Source organism: Cinclus cinclus, chromosome 9, assembly GCF_963662255.1.
Source record: "Cinclus cinclus chromosome 9, bCinCin1.1, whole genome shotgun sequence".
NCBI classification, from domain to species: Eukaryota; Metazoa; Chordata; class Aves; order Passeriformes; family Cinclidae; genus Cinclus; species Cinclus cinclus.
This window is the reverse complement of record NC_085054.1, coordinates 21,473,587-21,496,223: the sequence shown is the minus strand read 5'-3', so window position 1 is coordinate 21,496,223 and position 22,637 is coordinate 21,473,587. Positions and strand designations below refer to the sequence as shown.

The window sequence follows — 22,637 nt, the reverse complement described above, 5'->3', positions numbered from 1 at the left end:
ATTTGAATTACAGCTTTGCGTGTGTTTGTTCACTAGGCATCCAGTGTATTACACAATCTTCATGGTTTAAAAGAAGTGGATTTGCTAATAATTCATGGGACAGCTGATGGTAAGTATTTACGTATGCAACTAATTTGGAGTCAGAGCTTCTAACAGGCAGGTGTTCAAGGGCTGATGAGGTACTATGTGCAAATGTACTAGCAAATACATTTGGAGTTTCATTTTCCCTCTGATGGGATTTTTCTCTTTTGTTTCAACTGTCACAGAACTCACAGAATTCACTTCTAACTCTGAACTGATGGTGCATTTCTTTGCTGAGGATTTGCACCTTTTAGGTGCTGTATATTTCAGTTTATTTAAATCTTGTGGACCTCTGTATTGCTAATGAAAGGTATTGCATGAATTACTAATAGAACAACATACATTTTTAATGTTGTTTTAAATTCATACAAATTCTGCAGAATTATCAGTACAGCTGGTAAAGTACATCACCAAATAGGAAGTTAATCTTTTCATCTAATTAATTACAACGTACTGCCAAACCTTCTGAAGCTGAAGCTACACAGAACCTTTTAATAGCACCAATACATTCAGCAGTAAATTTAAGACAGAGAATGAGTAATACAGGGTAAGTTCTAGCACTTTAGACGGAATTGTAAGATGCATCAGTTGAGATAATTTGTAATTGCGTATTTCACTGCAGTGTATTCTTCTGAACTTTCTTAACTGATGTCTAGAGAATGAGCTTTGATGCAGGCACAAATTCCAGTGATGGAAACAGCTGCTCTGTACAGACTGACGTGCCTATTTCTTTCTCAGTATTTCCTGGTGGATGTGGGATAATACAAGGTATCTTACTCAGTCTGAAGGGATGAGTGCCTCGCACTGGCAAGGACTGGGGTGACAGTGCCCATGCACAGCTGGCCTGGTGCCAGCCTGTCACCCCTGATTTACCAACCCCGTGTTATGGATCCAAAGTGCAACCAGAGGGGTGCACACCCTGTCCAGTGCGTCTCCCCAGAGCACAGGGAGGAGGGATGAAAATATACTGGGTGACTGAGCAGGCGTGAGGGGTTCAGGCTTTACTGTCTGCAGCAGGCAGCAGCAATTTCTGCCCCTCTGAATCGAGCACTGGAAGGAATTGGGGCTCTGCTAGATGTCTGAGCAATGCAGGGTGCTCTGGCCTGGGAGTCTGACTGTGTGCTGCCCCTGCTCAATATCACATCCAGTGACACTGCCCAGCCCACGTGCAGCCTAAACTCTGCAGGGCTGGGACACGGTAATCATGGTTTTGCCACGCAAAGGTCAGGTTACTGATAGTTTCCAGAAAGTCCCTTACCTAAAGAAGAGTGGGGTGTAATAACCCCGTGCACGCAATCAAAAATACAGCGTGCTTTCTTTCAAGCAAATTAGAAAATGTCACAATGTTCAAACAGAATGCTTTTACACATCTCTAGGCTATGACGGTATGTGTAAATCAAGGGTAAACAGAGTGTTTCCTCACTAAGTGTCTGGAAATGTGGCTTCCCCTGGGGCTTCCAGCTCCTTCTCCAAAACCTCTGCTGTAACTGCCTGTCACTGGTGGGGCTGGCCTTAGAGATAGTCAGCTTCAGATCCAGTAATCACAGAGCCTGGAAATGTTTTCAGCCAAAGCTGTGTAAGAGAGAAATATTTCATATTAATATTGCTGTTTCTAATAATATCAAATGTTTTCTTGCAGCTAAAGTTCACTTCCAGCATTCAGCAGAACTAATTAAGCATCTAATAAAAGCTGGGGCTAATTACACTATGCAGGTATGTGCACCTGTGACTTTTCCTATAAACATAGTTGGACATTTAACCTCCTTTTGCTATTCCTTAACTGCAAATGACCCTCTGTACCACAATACAGTGGTATAACCTCAATTTGCAGCTAGAACTCTGTTTAATCCCATTTTTCTCACTGTTAGTATGGATGTCAGGAGCTATATCATCTTGTCATTCTCCTGGGTTCTTTCTTCTCTCTCTCATCTTTCTTTTTTCCTGTTTGTCCTACAATCCTATACAGAGTGCTCTGGAATCTGTAGGCACTCTTTGTAACATGGAGATGTCACTACTTTGGGTCCTTTTTTGCCTAAAAGGGTATTAGGTCAAATGAGAGTAATTTCCCCTTATTTTCAACATTTAAATTTACTGAAAGAGCACAACAGAGCCTCTGTCAAGGCACAGGCTTGCATGGGACTCACCTGGAGCACACGGATGCTGCTGGCAGAGGGTTTTGATTGAATCAGTATCTCCAGATACTCCTGATGCTTGTTGGCCATTGCAAACCTCGACCTTGCTGGGCTTAGGATGATCCTGTAGTTTGCACTGGAGTGTGAGCCCATGTCAGGGAGGAGGTGGCAAGAAGGGGATTGGTACCACTTAAGCAAGGAAAAAGGATTTTAAATGTAGAATCTGTTCCCGCTGTCCGTGTGGTTGCAGGTGAGGTGATGTGAAGGTCTGTGGAGAGAGAAGTAGGAATGACAGAGCTCTCCCAGAAGAGCCCTGTTGAGCTTTTCTCATGCAACCTTGTGATAAGCTGGGTTTGAGGAAGCAGCTGAAGCTTTTTGCCTCAGGCCTCACAGGTCCCTTGTCTTGTGGCCAGGGTTATTTCATTCAGCCTGCGAATGTTTGCTCAGCCTCACCTGGGAGAAATTCCCAGTGGTACTTGTTTTAAGAGATAAAAATGCCCACGTCCACCCTTAGAGAGAGAGAAGATGGGCTTTAGACCAGATAGGAAGATATTAATAAAAAGGGTTTTTGCAAAACACTTAGAAGTTGAAATATTGAGATGTCCCTAAAAGCATGAGGTAATTAATCTCATGGATGTTAATGGGATTTGGATGCCTAGGCACGATTGAAAATGCCAGCTAAAGCAAATTGTTGTTAGCACAATGGCTGAGAATATAAACTTTTTCACTTCTGCAGATCCCACTGCAGTGGTTGTTTTATGTAAGTTCAAATTCCAAGAGAATGAGTCTTACTTTAGGTTTTATTAGCTTTCCTTGATGCCATAAAACTAATGTTATCATCCTGTTGTCATCTAAAACATGTTGAAGATCAGAGAAAGAAAATTAGAGCCCTAAATACTTGAAAATCCTTTAAAAACTATTTACTTTTTTTCTTTCTCCTCTGCCAGATCTACCCGGATGAAGGTCATAACATTGCTTCTGAGAAAAGCAAATATCACCTTTACAGCACAATCCTTGGGTTTTTTAGTGCTTGTTTAAAGGAGGAGACACCAATTTTACCACAGGAACCTGAAGAGGATGAATAAGGAAGCCTATTTGTGTAGTACTGAGGGGGACTTAACTCGGCGGCTCAATAAAACCTTAAATAAAAGTGACTGTAAGATTGCAGATTCTGCAGAAGCTCAAGGGCAGCTAAAGGATACCACAGTGGAACAGCACATTTACAGACAATGAGCTAATAAACTGAAATTCGACTACAAAGTCCAAACATATTACCAAGGGACAAAACCTTTACCTTTGTGGAAGGTCAACAGTTGGTTACAGTTTCCTGGAAGAACTTAGTTTTGCATAAGTGTAGGGTTAGTGCATGTTTGTTATGTTAAGCCTCACTGTTGGTTCTGTAAGTGGTTGCTTGTTTTTTGTTGTTTTGGGTTTTTTTTGTTTGTTTGTTTGTTTTAATTTAAATGCACATCTTTATTCATCTTTGCATAAGGCACAACCTATCATAAGTATTATGGCCACTAATATTCTAAAAGGTGAACTGCAATCTAACACTGTAATGTTACAATAAGTGCAATTCTTCTGCTGTCTATTACACGTAAGAAACCACAGAGATAATAAAGGCCACAATATTTTCTCTAGTTTCTGCTCTAAGGGGATATTGTCTAGTGCATCATATAACATGGATATTGAAAATTACTTCCCCCCCACAATTTCAGCATTTACAATTATGACTGTACCTACTAGTAACCAATAGGGGACTTTTTTTGGTCGTGTGCTCTTGGTCTTGATGTAAATACACAGGAATCCCTAAGCAGAAAAATCTTTCTGAGCTTGAAGAAGTTTTTTCAAGATGTAATTGACAGCTGTATTTAAAACAATATCTGCAATTGAAATCATTCCCCAGTCCAAAATGTATCTATTGTTCCCTTAAAATATGTTTGAGTTGTGGTTTGGTATTGTTTATAGTAGTTAATAGTTTGCTGGTTACACTCTAATTTTAGAATATGCTACTTTGTCACATGTAAAGTAGACACATAAATATTAAATTATAGTTTCAGATAAAGAAAGTTTATTAACAATGTGTAATGCCATTGAGTAATACTTTACTCCTCGAATGAAGACATATTTTGTATAGTGCATCTTCCTTTCCTCCCTGGTTTGGTCTCAGATGTAATTCTGATGTCCATCAAGGTGTTGACATAGCTTGAACACACCATTAGTTCTTATTCCAAGGCTGCTCATTCCGCCTCTTGCAACAGGATTTAGCTTCAACAGCATCACAGAGGAATGAAATGTTTTTCATTCGAGGCAAAGGAAGATCTGACAGGTTAGATTTTATTATTTATTCGGAGGGCTAGCCCCTCATGCATCCATTTATTTGCCAGGGTAAAATACAGCAATAGAAATTGAAACTATGAAATAAACAAGGTCTGCAGAATATTAACTCTGATCATGGAAAGCAAGTACACTGTTGGTTTAATTTGAGATATCTTCCTGAAGGTCTGTGAAAACTCCTGACAGATGCTGTGCCACTTATAGAGGAATAGCTGTAGTTTTGTTATTTCTGGATATGTTCCAAATACTTTCCTATCTAATTAAGGTTTAATTTCTTGCAATACTAAAAGAAAGTAATTTTTGAACTTAAATTGCTATTTAAGATGTAAAGTTCTGCACATTTTATGAGAATGGGAATTGTTTTAAATGTAATGAAAAATCACCTGAAGCTTTTTTACTCATCACTTCCTTCTGGAATATTTTTTTTTGTTGGGATTTTTTTTTATGATGCAAATAATTAATTTGTCAAAAGGCGTGGTTTTATTGAACACTGAGAAGTCTCTTGTCTTTTAATGTTCAGTATTTCTCTTGTTTTGTTAGCAATGTTCCACTACTTCTCAATTAGTTTAATACAATTTTAATGTGCAATGATACCTTGTTTGGGTCCCAGTGTCACCACAAAGTATGGCTTTGCTTTGTGGTATTTCTAGGACATATGGAGTATATATGTATAGTGTAGGTGGGGTATAATTTATGGGGGCTACGATGTGCACTGCAGTAAGATCACACAAAACAACAACAACAAAAAAGAGCAGATTTCAAACAAGGTTCTGCAAATCCTGTTTTCTATGGAGGAGTGTCGTTTTCAAGTCTTCTGTTGGCTAGGACTGCTGCTTTGTGATTTTATAAATTACACCCATCACTTAATAAACACTCACCTGACAATGCTGCTGCTTCTCCTAACCAGACATGGTGAATGAGGTCCTCATCCAGCTGAGTTCAGGGAGGTGGTTTTTCCCAGCTTGGGCCAAATGCAGGAAGCACAGGCTCTGGGTGCGTGCTGAGCATGGACTCGACTTGTGGAGGATCCAGGAAAAGGCAAATTCCCCGAAAATGGGCTGGTGTTTCTCTGCAAAGCAGCTTCTCCATGCTCATATTTTCTGTGTGCCACATCTAGCTGTGTTTAGTTACCTGCAGAAGGAAGCAAACAAATCTTGTGTCTCAGCGGTAGTAAGTGCTCAGGAAATCTGTTATCCCAGATCTTTGGATCCCACACCCCGTTTCCTCCTTTTCCTATAGCTCTGTTTTAGGACCCCATTCCCTAGTCATTCTACCCAACATCCCACCTCCACTTTTCCATTGAACGTGTCATAGGATGTGGCCTTCTGTAGGAATGCCTTTGGCAAGTCTGGTGTGTTTAAAAAATGTGGTATCTGAAGTCTGGGTGGAAATGTGGTATGCTTTTAATGTTTTTATGATTTCTCACACTGTCCTACAAATACAGGTATTTTTATGTAATTGTATATACAGTGGCGAGCATCAGATACAAATTAATTGCTCTTACTGATATTTTTATGAGTCGAATTCAGATATTGCAAAAGTGTTTGCCAGATGCAGGCTCTGCTAATTAGACTGAAGACTTTGGTATAGGATGTCCCTTTACTTTTGCTGACCTGTTGAAAATCCTTCCACTTCAGCACAACTGAACAGTGTTACCTATCAGATCCTACATCATAACTAATGGCAATCATTAATCATTAATGGCTCTAGGTGATCTACAGTAAGTGAGCGAGAATTTGTACACGCTGCACCAAAACAGCACAAGTGTAGACTAGACCTATTAATTTATGGAAAGCTGGGGAATCAGCATATCCATTTACTGCTTGCTAGAGCTTATCTTCTTGATTTCTTCTCTCCTTTTTCTGCTACTACAACTTGCAAAATCTATGAAACCTGCAGGTCATATTGAAATTTCAATTATATTACAAAACTGGGCATAACTGCATGTCAATTGGAATACTTTCCCCATATTGAGTACAAAGAAAGGCTGGTTCTTTATTTAAATTAATTTATCTGATCTTTTGGCAGCAAGGATGGAATTATTTATGACCTGGTTCTATCAATGTCTGCTGTGATTTGCTATAAGCAACTGGTCCTTGTTGCTCAGTTTTTGGCATGTGTAGTTCTCTCTTAGTGGCTGAAAGTGAAGATTGTCTCTGTTCTGTCAGCTCTGGTACTTTGAGTCAGTTAGGTTCATTTAGTTGAGAAATCACACCTTTTAAGACAGAAGAGCTTTTATTTGATCTGAAGCCAAAGATTCTCCTTGGAAACTTGGAATATTGAGTGTTGGCTCCTTTAATAAAACGCTCCTCACGGGTTTATTAGACCTCACTGAAGAAACAGGCGAGGTGAAGACGACCCAAAGATCCTGAATACCACTTTCTTCTGCACAGTTTAAAAGTACACAGGCAAGGTGCAATGGTCCTGGTGTTTTATATTTATTGCAAGTAACTCATCCTGGCGAGTCATTTGCCTCCAGGGAAGGAAGAACCTCACTGGTATTGATTACTGATGCATCTTCCGCACTTCTTCAGTGGCATTAAGATTCTTTATCCTCTGGATGATTTTTCAAGAGTGCTACAGAGAACGGGGAACTCCTGGGATGTGGCTAAGGAGAGTCATAACTTCTCAGGCACCTGGAGCTTTGAAAAGGAAAGAAAGAATTTAGTTAAACTTCTGTCTGTTGAATTTCAGATGTGAAAGTGGAGGAGCCCAGCTTCAAAGAGGTAGGTGCATGACAAGTGTTAGTGATTCTGTCACTGGGGGGATGAAACTACAGGCATCTTGCAAATGTGGCACCTAAATGTGCAGTGGTGAGTAAAATATTTATTTTCCAATATCGGTAGATTACAGTGTTAGATTGGGTATTTGGATAGAATTAAGGAAATTAAACCACCTGAGTGTACGAAGTCCAAAGTTTCTATTAAACTCAGGACTAGACCTCTTTCCTGTATAATTAGTTTAGAAATCCAGTATCCTATTTTACCTGAGTAGAACTTAACAATAACAAAATTTATTTAATAATATCTAGACTCAATGAGGACACAAATTATATACATATACATACATACATATATATATATATATATACACACACACATATATATATATACACAATTCCTTTGAATTAAAATATCCCATACAGTGGTAACAGCCTTTCTATAGATTTCATGACCAAAGGGTAAAACAAGACAAAAACCAAAAGCTTCTGATTGATAAAACCATCAGAGGGAATATAATTGGTAGGGAAATACTTAGGAAATATTTCCCAAAGGAAATGGATGTTTACTGCTCTAATGTGTTTTGTGTCCTCAGGGAGCTGAGAGTGCAGCTCTCGGGGGTGCTTCAGTGGGAATTTAGATATTGATGTCCCAAGGCTCATGTGGGGAGCAGTTACCTGTTCAGGCAGGTGTTCCCATCCCCCAGGCAGTGCAGAACCTTCAGAGCTCTGTGGAGGGGACTCATAATCCCAGAGTTCAGTCCATCAGAGAGCACAGCTGATAGGAAAAGGTGTGCAGTTGTTGCCTTGGGAATAAGAGCATGGTTAAAAATGATGGAGCAATACAGGCTCTCGCTGTTCTCCAGTTTGAGTTGAGGGTGGCACCCTGGCCAGGGCACTTGGTGACCAACTCCCCACCCCCAGCTGGCAGAGCAGCTGGCAGCAATTACAGCTCCAGCAGGGTCTGTGAATGCTCCAGCTTCCTTGTGGGGAGAAAAAAGAAAAAAAGAAAAACCAGGAAGGGCACAACATAATGCATGGACAGAATATCTTGTGCTGGTAAAGCTGCAGAAGAGCTCTTTTGATAAAATGATGCCCCCAAAATCCTAATGGAGAGCAGCACGTGCCTGAAGAAGCGCTCTGGTTTGTTCACCCCTCAGCCTCTTCCTGGCACATACGTTTGACAAATAAAAGTGTGTGGAGTCCAGTCTTAAGAAGGTGTTCAGCACCATTAGAAGAGGGTTAAGAAAGAAAAGTGTTCTAGGAAGACAAGTGCAGAGACACTTTATTGCAATATGCTGCTCTATACAGAGCTGTCACCCTACAATAAAGTGGTGCACTGGTAACCTTAGAGACAAGTGTAGCCGGTGCTTGATTCAATAAACTTTTAACTAAGGCAGGAAAGCCACATCATTCTGTTATTTCCACAAAAGAAGGATGAATGACGTGGCTTCTTATGGATTTTCAGTCCTGTGTTTAATTTATATCCTACATTTCAGACAGCCATTATGAGATAAGAATTCTGTTTAATATAATTTCACGTTTGAAATAAGCAGTTGCAGTAAAATATTTCATTTTTCAAGAGTGCAAATTGTTACATTTAAAGATATTTACATTGCCAGGTTAACTGTTCATCCTTTTGGGTTGTAGTAGACAGTAAATTTATTGGGCTCACAGGTTTTTTTAATTGAAGTGGTAATTGCACTGAGCATGGACAGGGGAGCTTATTTTTTTTGTAGGATTTATTTATGGAAATGCAGTGAATCTGAATATCAGTGAAATATATGAAAGAGGGCTTGTAGAACAGCATAAGAAAAATATAGAACATCATACAAAAAATATACATATCTGGGAAGGTGAGGAACATGAAGGAAAATGTGCAGTAATTTGCCAGTATAATCAGAATTAAGCAAGACAAAAGAAAAGGCAGTGTGGAAAATTGATTTAGGCAGAACTTTCAGGCTTAAAAGGGAGCACTGTGTGAGAGCATATCAAATTTTGTAGCTTTGCTTTATCCTAAATTTTGTTCAAGAACTTCTTTCTGAGATGAGTCTGGAAGCAAAGTTGTGGGCAGATTTTTCCAACAGGGACCTGAGTCTCTATCAGTCATTTTCTTATAAAATAAATTTAAAAATCAAAGCCCATAGCGTAAGCTAGGAGTTTTGCAATAAAAAAATTGAAAGAGCAGGGGTTCAGCTGGTTTTGAGGAACACAGTGCTTCAAGAAAAGGCCTCAGCAGAGTGGGAAAATAGAGCAAGGTGCTGTTTATACTGGGTGAAGAAGTGGAAATGTCGTTTATAAACAGCATTAGGATGAGTCTTTTTCTGCCTTACTATGATGTGATGAAAAGGTCCAATTTCTTTTGTATGCTACTGAGTATTCATTAATTTTTAGCAGAGACCAAACCTGAGAGGCCAAGTGCCAGACTCATCTAGTGCTGTGTGGGTTCACTGACAAGAAGAATACATCAGTGCTCTGCTAACGTTTGCCTTGCTTTCCCGTGGCACAGGGAGGAGTTTAAAGGCTGCCATGGTGGGGACAGTGTTGGCAGCAGCAGCCCCAAAGCCTCCTTGGGAAAGGGGGAGCGAAAGGGAGTCTGCAGTTGAAAGGAGAAACTTCTCTGCTTGCCCTTCTTGGGGAACTGGGAATCTGCCCAGGGAAGGGTTTGGGGTGGTATTTGAGGCTGGAAGAAGCTGGTTCTCATATCTGCACTCATTGCCCCTGCAGGGTTTTTCTGGAAAAAGTGAGTGGTAGAATCCTGCTCTTCCAAGGGAGAAAGGAAATCTTCTCAAAGTGGCCCTTTGAAATGTGTTCATGACCCTGAAGTGGTTGGGAAGCGGGTGGTGGTGCCTGTCTGTGGGAGAAGGTAACTCCTCCAGTCCTTCATACACTTTGTGTTCAGCAGGGAAAGAAACTTCAGTGAAAACTGCACAGGAACAACATTGTAAACCAGCTGCAGGCAGAGTTACGGCTTATTTTACCATAGATTAATTGTGGGTTTTCCCTCACCCTTAATACTATTTTATTATCAATAATTATGTTCTTTCTCTGAGTCTTAAGGCTCACCACAGATTAAAACACATCAAACTGGTTGTACATTTTAACTGCATTTTGTTAGGGCCTCTTCCTATCCCACAGTCTGTGTACACGCTGCTACTGCTGGGTTCTGTCTTCCAAAAAAACACTTCCACCTGCTCTGCCCAAAATCTTATTTATGTGTGAGGAGAAATAGCCTCACATGCAAAGAAGTAGTCACTGTACAGCAGTGAGACCTACTCTGTCCTGATCACGGCACTAATTAAGCATTTGGGACTATGATCTCATTATCTGGGTACAACCAAAGCTCCAGCAAATGTTGTAGACCGGATGCAAATCTTCCAGAGGGAGGAAGGGAGAATTCCAGTATTCGAAATTCCCCATGAGCTGGGGTGTGTTGACCTGCGAGCAGAGTTGTTGCCTATGCCCTGCAGGAGGTCTTTCCAGCTGAAGTGGTACAAAGAGTCCTCAGATCCTGCAGGTAAGGACCTGTCTGTGTCAGCTGCTTGATCCTGGAGAGGATGAACCACTCCTCACCTCTGCTGAGCTGATGGATGAAGGGTATCTGCCATGTCTTGCCCTTGCAGTCCGTGAGAGGGAAAATAAAAAGCAAACTTAACCTCTTCTGGTAGTTCAATTTAGGATTATGGTTTTGCTGGAAAAAAAAAAAATCAGTCAACCTGAGCATGTTAAAAATTGATTCAGTTGTAAGTACCCACTTTTTTGTTTTTTGTTTTTAACCAGTCTCTTTTACAGTTTAATCCATTTGCAGAGCAAACTTTGACTGTCAATTACTGTTTCTCAGCATATCAGTCTTGGTTCCTCTGTAACTGTCATGGTGTGAGCGTGGCACCCTGGAAAGGGAAGAGAGCACATCTCAGAAATACTAATACACAAATAGCAGTATAAAATATGGCTGTGGATCAGTCTGAAAGATTTAAGAGCCTTTTTCTAGCACCCTAGATGAAGTTTGTAATTTGTACAGATAAATATTGATGTTGTTGCCATAGAAGCCTTCAGTTCTTCATCAAATCCTGATTTGAGTTTTGCTCAGTGGAGGGCTTGGAGTGAGGGGAAACACACGAGGAACAGGAAGCCAAGGAACACTGTGTAACACACACTTTGTTCGTGTTGTCCCTCCAGTACTGGTTGTGGTTTCCATTAGCTTCTGGAACCAAGTATTGAATACAAGGAAGTCATATCTACACTTCATCCAGCAGCTGCAGTGGGATGCTGGAGCTACACACTTTTTTTTTTTTTTTTTTTTTTTTTTTTTTTTTTTTTTTGGTAGATGAAGAAAAACAGCTGAATGCCTGTAGAGATCATTGTGTATTCTCCTATAAATGTATAAAAACATACTGATGCTAATTCAAGATACCAGTGTATTCTGAGTATTACTTTGAGAGGGTGTGTCTGGAAGGAGTGGAAGCAGGTTTCCAGTTCTTTTTCCCTTTTTATATCACTGGCACTGGCTGCTTAGGATGGATGCTGTACTGCATTTGTGTTCTGTCCCAATTAACCTGCCATCTTCTCTAAATGAACTTGTACAAATGTTGCTGTGCATGACCACCAAATGTCACTGCACCTCAGCACACTCAACAGGGAGTTGGCTGTTTTGTGTTTCCTTTATTATAGCTTTAAATTGGTTATTTATACATTGATTATTAGAGCAAGTTCATCAGTTTAATGTTGTAATAAACCTGGCATTGAGAAAAGTTTTGAACATGTCAAAGTATTAAAATATGCCTGGACCTTTCTAAATCACAGGATTGTGAACCAGACAGAGAGAAAAAACTGAAAGCTATGTGTGACATTTAATGGCCATATTAAAATGCCTAATAATAAATGACAAGGTAATTAAGGTTGGAAAAAATACCCTAACGAATGTGGCTCAAGCAATTACAATAATGTCTTGAAAGTGAAAGAACACATCCAACTTGCAGAGGGGGGATATCAGATTGTCCAAGTAAATTGATTATTCAGATTGTCAATGTCTCATTTAAGTATCTCCAGCTCTACAAAGTAATGTATGAACTGGCACATCTGACCATTTTAGGAGCTGCAGAGAATTATAAACTGCACTGGGTGATGCAGAAATGTATCTACAGGTGATGCAGGGACCACGGATACAGAATAGATTAACACGGAGGAGGAGAAAAGGGAAGGAGGTTTTATAGAGTTGCTGCTTTGTGGAAAATCTGTGCCAGACCCAGACTACTGGAGAATCTAATCCCAGACCTAAGGGTTTATGTAGAGATAGGGAGGTTATATTAGATGTAATTGTATATTATAAGATAAAATTAGAAGCTGTTTATCCCACTCACCTTCTTTGTTTCCTTCTATATTTTAATTATTCTGTTATTTGGTAATCATGTTTTTCCTTAGCATGCATCACACACCTTTTCAGACACAGCAGCTGGATTGTCCATCTTTATGAATGAAAGCATTTGCACGGAGTTTTTCAGAATACTGCTAAACCAAACTTCTAACTCTCTCCAGATGAATGCAGTAACACTTTATTGCACACCTAAAAATGCCTACAACGAGAAACTAAAATTCTTCTGGAGATCATAAATGCTAAAACCCCTACTTTTATGATGAACTACAGTACCCAAGGGAAAACACCCAGAGAATTTACATGTTCTCTCCTTCTTCCCTCCGTGTACAACCTATTTGTCCTTCAGAAGCAGAGAGGGCTCAGCCATGGGCTCCTTAGCTTGTTTAAATGCAAGAGATACACACCACAAAGGCTTTTGATGGATAGCTCAGGAAGGAGATAATCCGGGTACTTAATTTGTTTCTATAGCAATTAGTTTTAAAAAGTGCATAAACCATTAGGGCTAATTTTTTTTTCAATATAATTGCTCTTTAAAAAAGCAAAAAAATTATCCTGCCTAGTTGATTGTTTTGACATCTTTGCAGCTGGATTGCTCTGTGTTCTACATGTAGGTTTCCTCTCCAAGTCTCTCATTCAGCATTAAGGGTTCAATTTGGAGCAGCTGATGGTGGGAGTGTGGGAATTGTCTTCTGACTTCCCCCATCGATCCTCCTCAGCCTTCCTGTCCCCCCCATTAGCTCTGCAGGAGGAATTCAGCAAGCATGAACCCTGCTATGTTTGAGGTATGTGACCTTCCAAGAACTCCTGTAGCAGTGAGAGGGATCCTCCAAGGGCTGCACACAAAGCCCATGAAGTCAGCAGGTACTTTCAGCTGCCTTCAATGGGTTTGGATCAGACTTTTCCTGCTCAATTGTCCTAACTTCCCTGCCCTAGCCTGATGCAAATTCTACACTGACAACACAGAAAGAACTGTCTGGGTCCGATTGCAAAATCCTGGGGAAAATGCTACTAAACTGTTCTTTTATTTCCTTTGAGAGGAGAAAATTACCTATTGCATTTGCTAAGGTGACTTTCTCATCATCTGAATGTGCTCGAGGACATCAGAGGTTTCTGGGTCTGTGATCTGTGCATGAATGAAGCCAATGCAAGCTCTGACAGAGATTTTGGGCAGTGGTTGACACAACATTGTCCTCTACTGCAGATACCTTACGTGAGGCAGTAGCTTCCAATGTGGTTTGTTCTGTCCTGTGACAGGGAGATCTGCTGCTATGAGCTATGTGTGTGCTCCTTCTGCCAGAGTGAAAGTATTAAATGTGGGACTCCAAGCCTTGCTCAACCATTTGTAAACAGCCCCTAAGACGGCAAGATGAGGGTTACTAATGTTTCAGCCAATTTGATCTGACTTGTTCACATTCTCCCTCATCCATTTCTAGCCATAGTGAAGCACAGCTCTTCCAACCTGAAAGACCAAGCACTGTGCCCAGTGAATTTGCAGATATAACTGTTCTTCCTGAGCTAAGTTTCCATCATAAATTTCAAAATGTATCACACATTTACTTTCCATGTTTTATATTATGGTGTAATAAGAATGCAGCCTAGCTACTGGAGCCTTTGGTTCCCCATGTGTGAAGCAGAGGAACAGGCACACAGGAGTGATGTGTTTACCTTAAACACTTCAATGTATTGGCATATTGCCTGTTTTTGCTGTACCAGCAGAGTTTTTGTGAGGGTGAGGGCAAAGGGAGTAAGCCAAAAAAACCTGTCTGCATTATACATATGGTTAAATCATTGTTTGTATTGATCCTCAGAGTATTTGTGTTCAGCAGAAGTGAACTATACTGCCATTGTGGGTTGCATTCTATTTTATCAGAAGGTGGGAATAAAAAGCAGGAGAAGCCTTCTTGCTCCCAATGCTGAGCATCTCCTGGGTGCCTGGTGAGACTGGAGTGTGGGAGGGAAGCTGAACACACTGACAGCTTCTCCTGGGCTTCTCCTGCTCGAGGCATGATTTCATCCTTGATAAAGACAAAGTTGACTGCTGTGTGGAACAGAAAATGTTTAACACAGGAGGAATAAACTATTATCATGGTAATTAAGTGTCCCATAAAAAAACTTACTGGGCCTTACTCCATCTTTTTCTTTCAGTGGCTGCCTTGTCTCATCCCATGTCTGTTGTGGTTGTTCCCAGTCTCATTCCTCTTAGTTTTAAAATAGTCCTGAAATTTTACAATAGACTCAATGAAAAACAAAGGAAAACTGTCACTTTCCCTCCTCCTGCTGTTGCCCATGCTTTCCTCCTCCTGGTTACTAATGAGGAGTCAGGTCCTCTGCTACCCTGATAGAAAAGCTTCTGTGTGACAGCTTTGATTTTCCATCTCCATCCTCCTAGTACATTTGAGGTTTTTTGAGATGGTGTTTGTCAGCTTCCATGAATGGGAGGTTACCAGAAAGTATAATCAGGGGTGAAAATGTCTATGTTCTGGGGGAAAACCTGCTCCTGCACTCATTACCCATGGACAGAAATTACCTCTGTTTGGTACCTGCAATGGTAAATCATGTGGGCTGTTTAAAGCAATCCATTCTGCAGGCTACATGTGTCTGAGGAATTTCTTCTGAATGACTAAGAAAAGGTTTTCTGGATTCATTGGGTAAATGAATCCACCAGTGTTTCACCTCCAAATGCAAGTAAACCCCTTTTCTTGGTGTTTATAGAGATACTTCTGCCTGTATAAGAGATTGAAACGCTGCCTCTTCAAGAGATTGAAGGTCTCTGACAGCAGCAATCAGTGGTATAAAAAATGAAGAATGGTTTTCAAGGCTCATCCATCTCTAAGCTTCTCTCAGTGACATTGCTGCTCTCTCTTTAGGAAGCATCTCTTGATGAACACATTTTTTCTCCTGCTGTTGACAGCTGTTTTCTGCCAAATTTTTGCTTTCAGGAAACTTATATATTATTTTGAGCTCTTAATCCTGTTGAAAACCAATGAGATAAACTGATGCTCCCTTATTTGATGGGCATTCAGAATGTGTAGCCTCCTGCTTTGCTCATGTGTAGTCCACCTAGGCACGGATGCCATGAGCCAAGTTACCTGGGAATTATGGTCACGTTGTCCCAGATTCTGTTCAGATTCAGAGGATTGATTGCACTGGTTTCGTGGAGCCACAGGGACTTGGGATAAGCTCTTCTCATGATACTGGCCAGTTCAGAAAAGCAAAGCAGCCAGATTATCAGTGGGGTGAATGTGATTTTTCAGGCATGCTGGGAATCTCCAGAGGATTCTGTCCTGCTTCCCTGTAGGGCTGTCCTCAGAGAGGTGGTGGAGGGAGGGCAGTAACAGGATTTGTCCTGTCTGTAACAGGAGAGTTTTGAGAGGAGATCCCTGAAGCCACCCTAGTTTGCATGTCAGCTATAGAGCCTATAACTTGAATGGCTTAGGTTTGTATTGAGTGGTATTTACAGGTAGGTGAGATCATATGTACAACAGGGATGTGAATTTCAAGTAAAATTCAGTATTTATTTTAAAAAGAAAAATGACAGAGACAACTGGGGCAAGTTCCCCCACTCACATTTGAATGGTCTTTTTATCAGCTTTTGGTATCCTTGAGGTTTTGCTTTGCTGAGTACTGACACTTGAGGAAGCAATGTGGATTGTCTAGGTTTAATGTAGGAGGAACCATTATTCTGTCCTTCTCTTTGTGCCCCTTGGTTATCCTACTGTCATTTACCCAATAAGTAGACTTGAATTCAAATAACTTGGGGTTATTTAAAAGATAAGATTAGAATCTAGAGATGTCTAGAGAATACATTTCTGAGGGCAGGAGATACTTTCTGTACCTATGCCATAGAGTACTTGGTGGAGAGGTGACATATTTAGAGATGCTGATAATACTTTCTTAGAAGCTGGAGGAGGAAAATCAGGTGGTAGTTCAGTTGTGAGTAGTTTGTTGAGCCTGGTTTGTGATTTATCAGCAGAAGACCCCATCTGTATCAGTGAACATACAACATTTCTATGCAACGTCCTCAAGATGGAAGACGCACACCAAACAATATGACATTAAGTTGAGAAAAACAGTTCAAGGAGCAGCTTACAGGCCATAAAGCTTGTTTAAAATGTTCTGATAGATGCCTGGAATAAACACCTTGTAAAAAGAAAAGTTTGTTTAGAAGGAAAACACTCAAAAAAACAGCCATTCAGGTAAAAAGCATTGTGAAATATACTATTAGGAGTAATAAAGATGTACTTTAAAATGTGATTAATATGCAAGAATGAGACAAAAAGGAAATTCTGGTAGCTGAAATGTAAAGCACAGCAGATGGATCAGAAGAAATTTCAAGACATGGTTTCCTGAAAACCTAGAAGATGATGATGGAGAGCTTCCCAAATCCTGGTGAGGCAGAGAGGCTGGGGTAGGAGTGGAGGAAGGGGTGTAATGGAGCATCTGGACAGGTACAATGAATCTCTGCACAAGAGTTCAAGGCAGAGATGGGACCATGCTGAGACCTCAGCAGAAATGTTTTTAAAGCAAATCAATAAAATTTACAGTTACAAATTGCTGGGCTCGGATGCTTGTTCCCTAAAGCTCTCAGAGGATCTGAAGTGTAAAGCTCAGAACTATTTCTGGCAGTGTGGAGTGTTTAAATACATCTCAGTAGCAGAGAGGAGAGAGACAAACGATGCCAATCTTTAAAAGCCCTCAAGGAGGGTGGTGGAAGTCTGAATTCTGCATCCAATAGGGGAACAAAGGAAGGGAAAGACTCATGGTTTGGGGTGATACTGTGGGAAAGAGGTGCCAAGAATTTTGCAGAAAGCCCCTCTGTCCTAAGATCCAAGGCATGAGCACAGGACTGTCCTGCCATACATCACTTGTGGATTTTCTAGCAAAGTCCCTCACCAAAATCTCTCATTGACCTGAACTTTTATGTCATCAAAGAGTTAGTAATAAAACTACCCAAAAGATGGGAAACAAAGGTGGGAACTAATTATTTAGTTGTTCCAGGAAACACAGTATTGCAATGTGTTTGAGATGTTCTTAAACGAAGGAAAACCACAAGAAAACGGAGCCAAGAAAACAACGCTGCTGATGATACAAAGGTGCTTTGCTCTGACAAGCCCAGAGCTGACTGCCAACATGTACAGAAGGATCCCACAACCCTGGATGGCTGGGCAATAAAACTGCAATGAAATTCAGCAGCAATGATGCAAAATAATGTGTAGAGGGGACAAATTGTTCTATTTTTGTGCATGGTAGGATCTAACTGCACTATTACTATGCAAGGGAGAGATCATGGAATCATTCTGGACACTTCTCTGGGTACTGCGTGAAGTTCAACAAGCAAGAAAGCCAAGTAAAGCATTAGGGATTATAGAGGACGCATAAAGAATAAAAGAGAAAATATTATGCCGTTGTAGAAATCAGATTTTACAAAGCCATCCAAAAATCTTGAATACCATGTGTATTGCTATGGTCCCTCGAAATGTGAGATAGAACTAGAAACACGGGTAGTCAGAAAAAGTGAATATTTACTTTTTAAATATGATGCACAAAGCAAGTAAATCTCTTTCTTCTCAACATCTAAATCTTGAGGCCTGAGTTGCTAAAGATTTGTTCCTAATGTCTCTAAGAGAATATATTCATCAAAATTGGCCTACACCATGAGTGAAAAATATTCAGTTGTAGTAACTCTGATTAAATTAAATGAAAATTCAGTGTAAGGTGGTCTAAGAGCATTGAATACTTTTTCCAGAAAGAAATAATGCAATTTTAGCCAAAACACATTTTTGGGTTCATTCATTTTTTTACCAAAATGTTCCACCCAAGAGACATGAAGGATCTGCTGTGTGAGGTGACACATGGCAGGTAATTGAGGAGAACTGGCACAGCTGGCATTGCACAGAGACCTTTGTTAAAGGTGAAAGAAAGGACTTGGTTTGAGAGGTGCTGTAACCTACCCCTGGTGGTGTTTCCCCATCACCTTCTGATGGGCTAGCACCATTTCCCTTACTGCTTTTTTCCCCAAACACTGTTTCCCAGCTCCTGCTAAGTCGGGCACATGCCAAGTGATACAGTGATATGTTCCCTGGAGTGCCACTGTTAGAGGGTCTAATCCCTTGTGTAACATCACAGTAAATGTCAAACCACTTCACTGATATCCAGGGATGTTCCCAGTGTAATTTCCACACCTTTCAACACTGTGCTGGGCTAAAGTCTGACTTTGATGTCAAAATAAAACAGGAATACAAAAGCCACAGAGTAGTCATTGCTCTATACAATAGTGGATAAGCCAACTGAAGTTAATTAAACTTAGCTTTAATTAAAGTTTATGTAAGCCAATAAAAATCTAGGTTATGACATGTTTAATACGAGGATGATTTATTTTCAATTTTTTTTTTCTAGTTTTATTTTATTGATTTGCATGGTATGACTTAGAAGGAATCCCCAGTTCTGGCAAGGAATTATATGATAAACTACACATAGAAGAGGCAAATTAGAAGTTAATACAGCATTAAATAATCTGAAATGTTTTCCATTCCATGAAAATAGAACTGAAAATTTCTAAAGCATGCTCTAAACTGCCTCTTTCATCATGCTGTTAATACATTATTAGAGTAAAGTGGTAATTTTTCAAATACTTTACTGAATAGCACCTATCATTATGGAGCAATAAATGAATTGAGGAAAACAAGATATAGAACCAAGACTTTTCAAATGAACACAAAGACTTTTCAGATGAACAGTAAAAGGTCAGTTCATAATGCAAGTAAAAAGAAAATAGACCTGGTCTGTGACATTTGGACAAAATATATACACCTAGAAATGTGAAGTGCCTTTGATTTGCCAGGACTCTTGAACTGAAGCCCTGCTGAAACAGGAATTAGAAAGAATTGCTGCTCAACATAATCCAGGGGAGGCCAGGATGCCTAAAACCCCAATGGGAGATGTCTCAGACCAAGTGGCCTGACAGATAAATAGCTTGGGAATCACTTCCAACCTCTGCACTCAGCAAGTCCTCCTCACAAAGTGGGTGTTTCTGTTCCTTCATTTAGGATCAGAGTACTTTAAATGCATTTAAGCACTTATTTACTTCTCAGAGCAATGAGGGGCCTAAAGTTTTCTAGACAAATCAGGCATTTCCATCATTTCAGTTCCTTGCTGCTTTTCTACTGAGCAGGAATTTGGTTTTAATAGTGGTTGACTGCAGAGTTATAGTGAGATGGCTTTGACTTGGAAGTGCAACACGGGTAGGAATTCAGCTTCTCAATTAAGAAAACAGTTGTGTGACTGGGCATTTCTGTCCAGCTGAAAATGAATCTAATTTTAACACATTTAAAGTAAAAATCACTAACATGACAATGTATTTTTTACTGCTGGGAAAATGAGGGGCAGGTGCCCAATTTAATCTTTATATGAATCCTAAGAATTAAAATTGAGAAATTACTGAAGATGAAGGACAAGAAGAAGACTGCAGAGTTTTGTTTTCACATGTGCTGAAAAACAGCCAGCTGTTGTAAGTTTTTGCTCTTAAAACCAGATATCTTCTATTTTATACCACTTTTTGCTGGGAGCTCCCCCATGGCTGCTTAATTAAAGAAAATGACAAGTTAAGCCTGGGAGGAAATGGAACTTGGGTGTGTGTTCTTCTGATTTTTGCAAGGACAAAGACTGGAACCCACTCTGGAGCACAGCAAGAGTCCTGCACCCACCTGAGTGGGGGACTGAAACTGTCTGCACTGAAGGGAGCGGATGCTGTGGAATTGCTCCCTGTATATGTGTGTGTATTTACACTTATCAAGAAAGAGAGGAGCACATTTCACAAAAGGTACTTTAGGGAAAATGGAGCCTGGTCTTTTGTAGCCTGTAAGATAGAAGCATTTGGGTCGTGTTATTGCAATTGGGTACGTCACAGCAAAACGAGGATTTTTGCCATTGGATCAAAAGTGAAAAACAAAATACTGTAGATTAAGTTATTTTAAACAATCATTAAAAGTCTAATGTATTTCTTAACCATGGGAGAATGGTCATAATTTCTTCATGTCTGTGCCCTGAGGAAATTCTACAGCTTCTTACAAAAAATTCAAAGAATAATTACAAAACTCTTAACTTCTGTCCTCTTCTCAGTTTCTCAGGGAAAGGCCTGACTACAAAAGCAGTGATAATTACCATTTTTTATTTTTGGCTTCCTATCTAAGGACAGTTCTGAGGCTGAAATTAAGCTGTCTGAAGACACTAACCCAGCTCAAATGTTGAACAGTCATTGAAAGATCTCTTTTTCTTCCCAGAAACGGAATAGAAGTCTTTGATTCTGTAAAATTGTAGGATGATTCTGATAGTGCAGGGCTGCAATCAGTCATAAAATGACCTTCAAGCATGCCCTCCCTCTCTACAAGGCAGCTGGAGAGGCTGCATGAGACTGATCTCTGTGCACAACTGAGAAATTCCCAGCTAAATTAAAATGTCTTTTGTAAATGTAACTCAGGGATGCAGGCAGAGGAGCAACTCTGAAATTGCCTAACAGAACTAGAAAGTGGGAGCATGAGAGAAAATTGAACCTCAAAAAGGGCAGTGGATACAATGGATTGTTCAAACCCCTGATTTTCTGTATTCTCAGAAATGTCTCTCAACCTGCGTCTAACTTAAGCAACAAAACCAAATAATTAAATTACATGTTTTAAAGGTTTTAGATACCCAAAGAACTCTTTGTAGAATAAGAGTATATGTGTGGAAACCTAAATTCAGTCCCCAGCAGTAGGTTCCCTCCAGCATCCAGTTCATGCTCGTTTCTTTCACGTACAACCTTAGGCACATTTCCAGTGCAGAAACTGCAAACTCTTGCGAATTACAAATCTTTTCTTTATTCTCTTGCTCATTTAAAATATTCTCTCAAGCAGTTCATAATGTTTATTTGGTTTTGTTTTGATTATTAAAGTTTCTAACATTTCAATACATTAGAGAATGGGTAAAGCCGTTTTCTCAGTGCAGTGAGACAGCATAAATTAAATGAGATGTGGAAAGTTTATCTTTTGCTTTGTGAATCTGTTCATTTGCAATGGCTGAATTAGTTCATTTTGCATGTTGATAGGATGTCTTGTTCAATCTTGGAAACCACACACAGTATCTTTTTTTTTTTTTCCCCCGTTTATAGAAGGTGGCTTGTGCTGTGCACACCATTAGCTTGAGGGGAAGATGGTATTGTCACAGGGAAAGGGACAGGGACAGATTCTGATTTGGCTTCACTCTGGATTGTACATTTGTATACATCTGCCTCAGGAATCGCTCTGGATTTTTACTGTAATTCATAAAGTAGCACTGCAGTGAATGTATTTGCTGATTTCATATGATTTTCTGAATAACTTCCCTCTCTGAATGATTCTTACACATTTTAGTACTGCAGGTCACTCTCTGGCTCTCTTCGACTGGCTCTTCTACTTTTATTTTGCATCAGATTTGACTCTTATTTCTATATTCCTACCGAGGATCCTCCAGAAGTACACCTCTTCATATTTCCCCCAGGTTTGATCCAGTCAGTCATAACTAAAATAGGCAGTTTTTCTACTGGGTGTTTGGAGGGCTTCTGAGAACTGTGACAGGCAAAGCATAGATAGAAAAAAAACCCCAAAATTACTTATTTAATTAAGTTTGACCTAGTTAGATTATTATCTCTCTTGTTTAATATCTCTCTATATCTGCATCTCTTCACCTGTACATATCCCCCCATATAAAAATATTCTGTCTGTCTGTCTATTTGTCTATCTCCTGTTTATTTGATCTAGTCAGCATTATCTGTGTCAAATGTGAGCAGTTGTATTTGCTGTTGCAAAGAAAGGGTTTTACAGTTTTCCTGATGTCCTTTGCCTTTGTTTCTTGCTTTATAAGCCCTTTGAAGCTGAGAACTGCATCATCATCTCTGACCTGCTGACACAAAATTTATTGGCAGCCTACCTAAAGGAAAGGGTGATGGATAACAAGAGCAGGAGGAGGTGTAAGTTTGATGGAT

General features: G+C 40.0%; 1 protein-coding gene across 3 annotated transcripts in view; it reads left to right on the top strand.

Moving 5' to 3' along the window:
• DPP10 (dipeptidyl peptidase like 10) overlaps window positions 1–3,298 on the top strand; it is a 189,845-nt gene extending 186,547 nt beyond the window's left edge. For all 3 annotated transcript variants that reach the window (XM_062498736.1, XM_062498735.1, XM_062498734.1), the window contains 3 exons: window positions 37–109; window positions 1,721–1,794; window positions 3,161–3,298. In XM_062498736.1, coding sequence (XP_062354720.1) covers window positions 37–109; window positions 1,721–1,794; window positions 3,161–3,298 — 285 coding nt within the window. The remainder of the gene's footprint in view (window positions 1–36; window positions 110–1,720; window positions 1,795–3,160) is intronic.
• The last annotated feature ends 19,339 nt before the right edge of the window (window positions 3,299–22,637 follow it).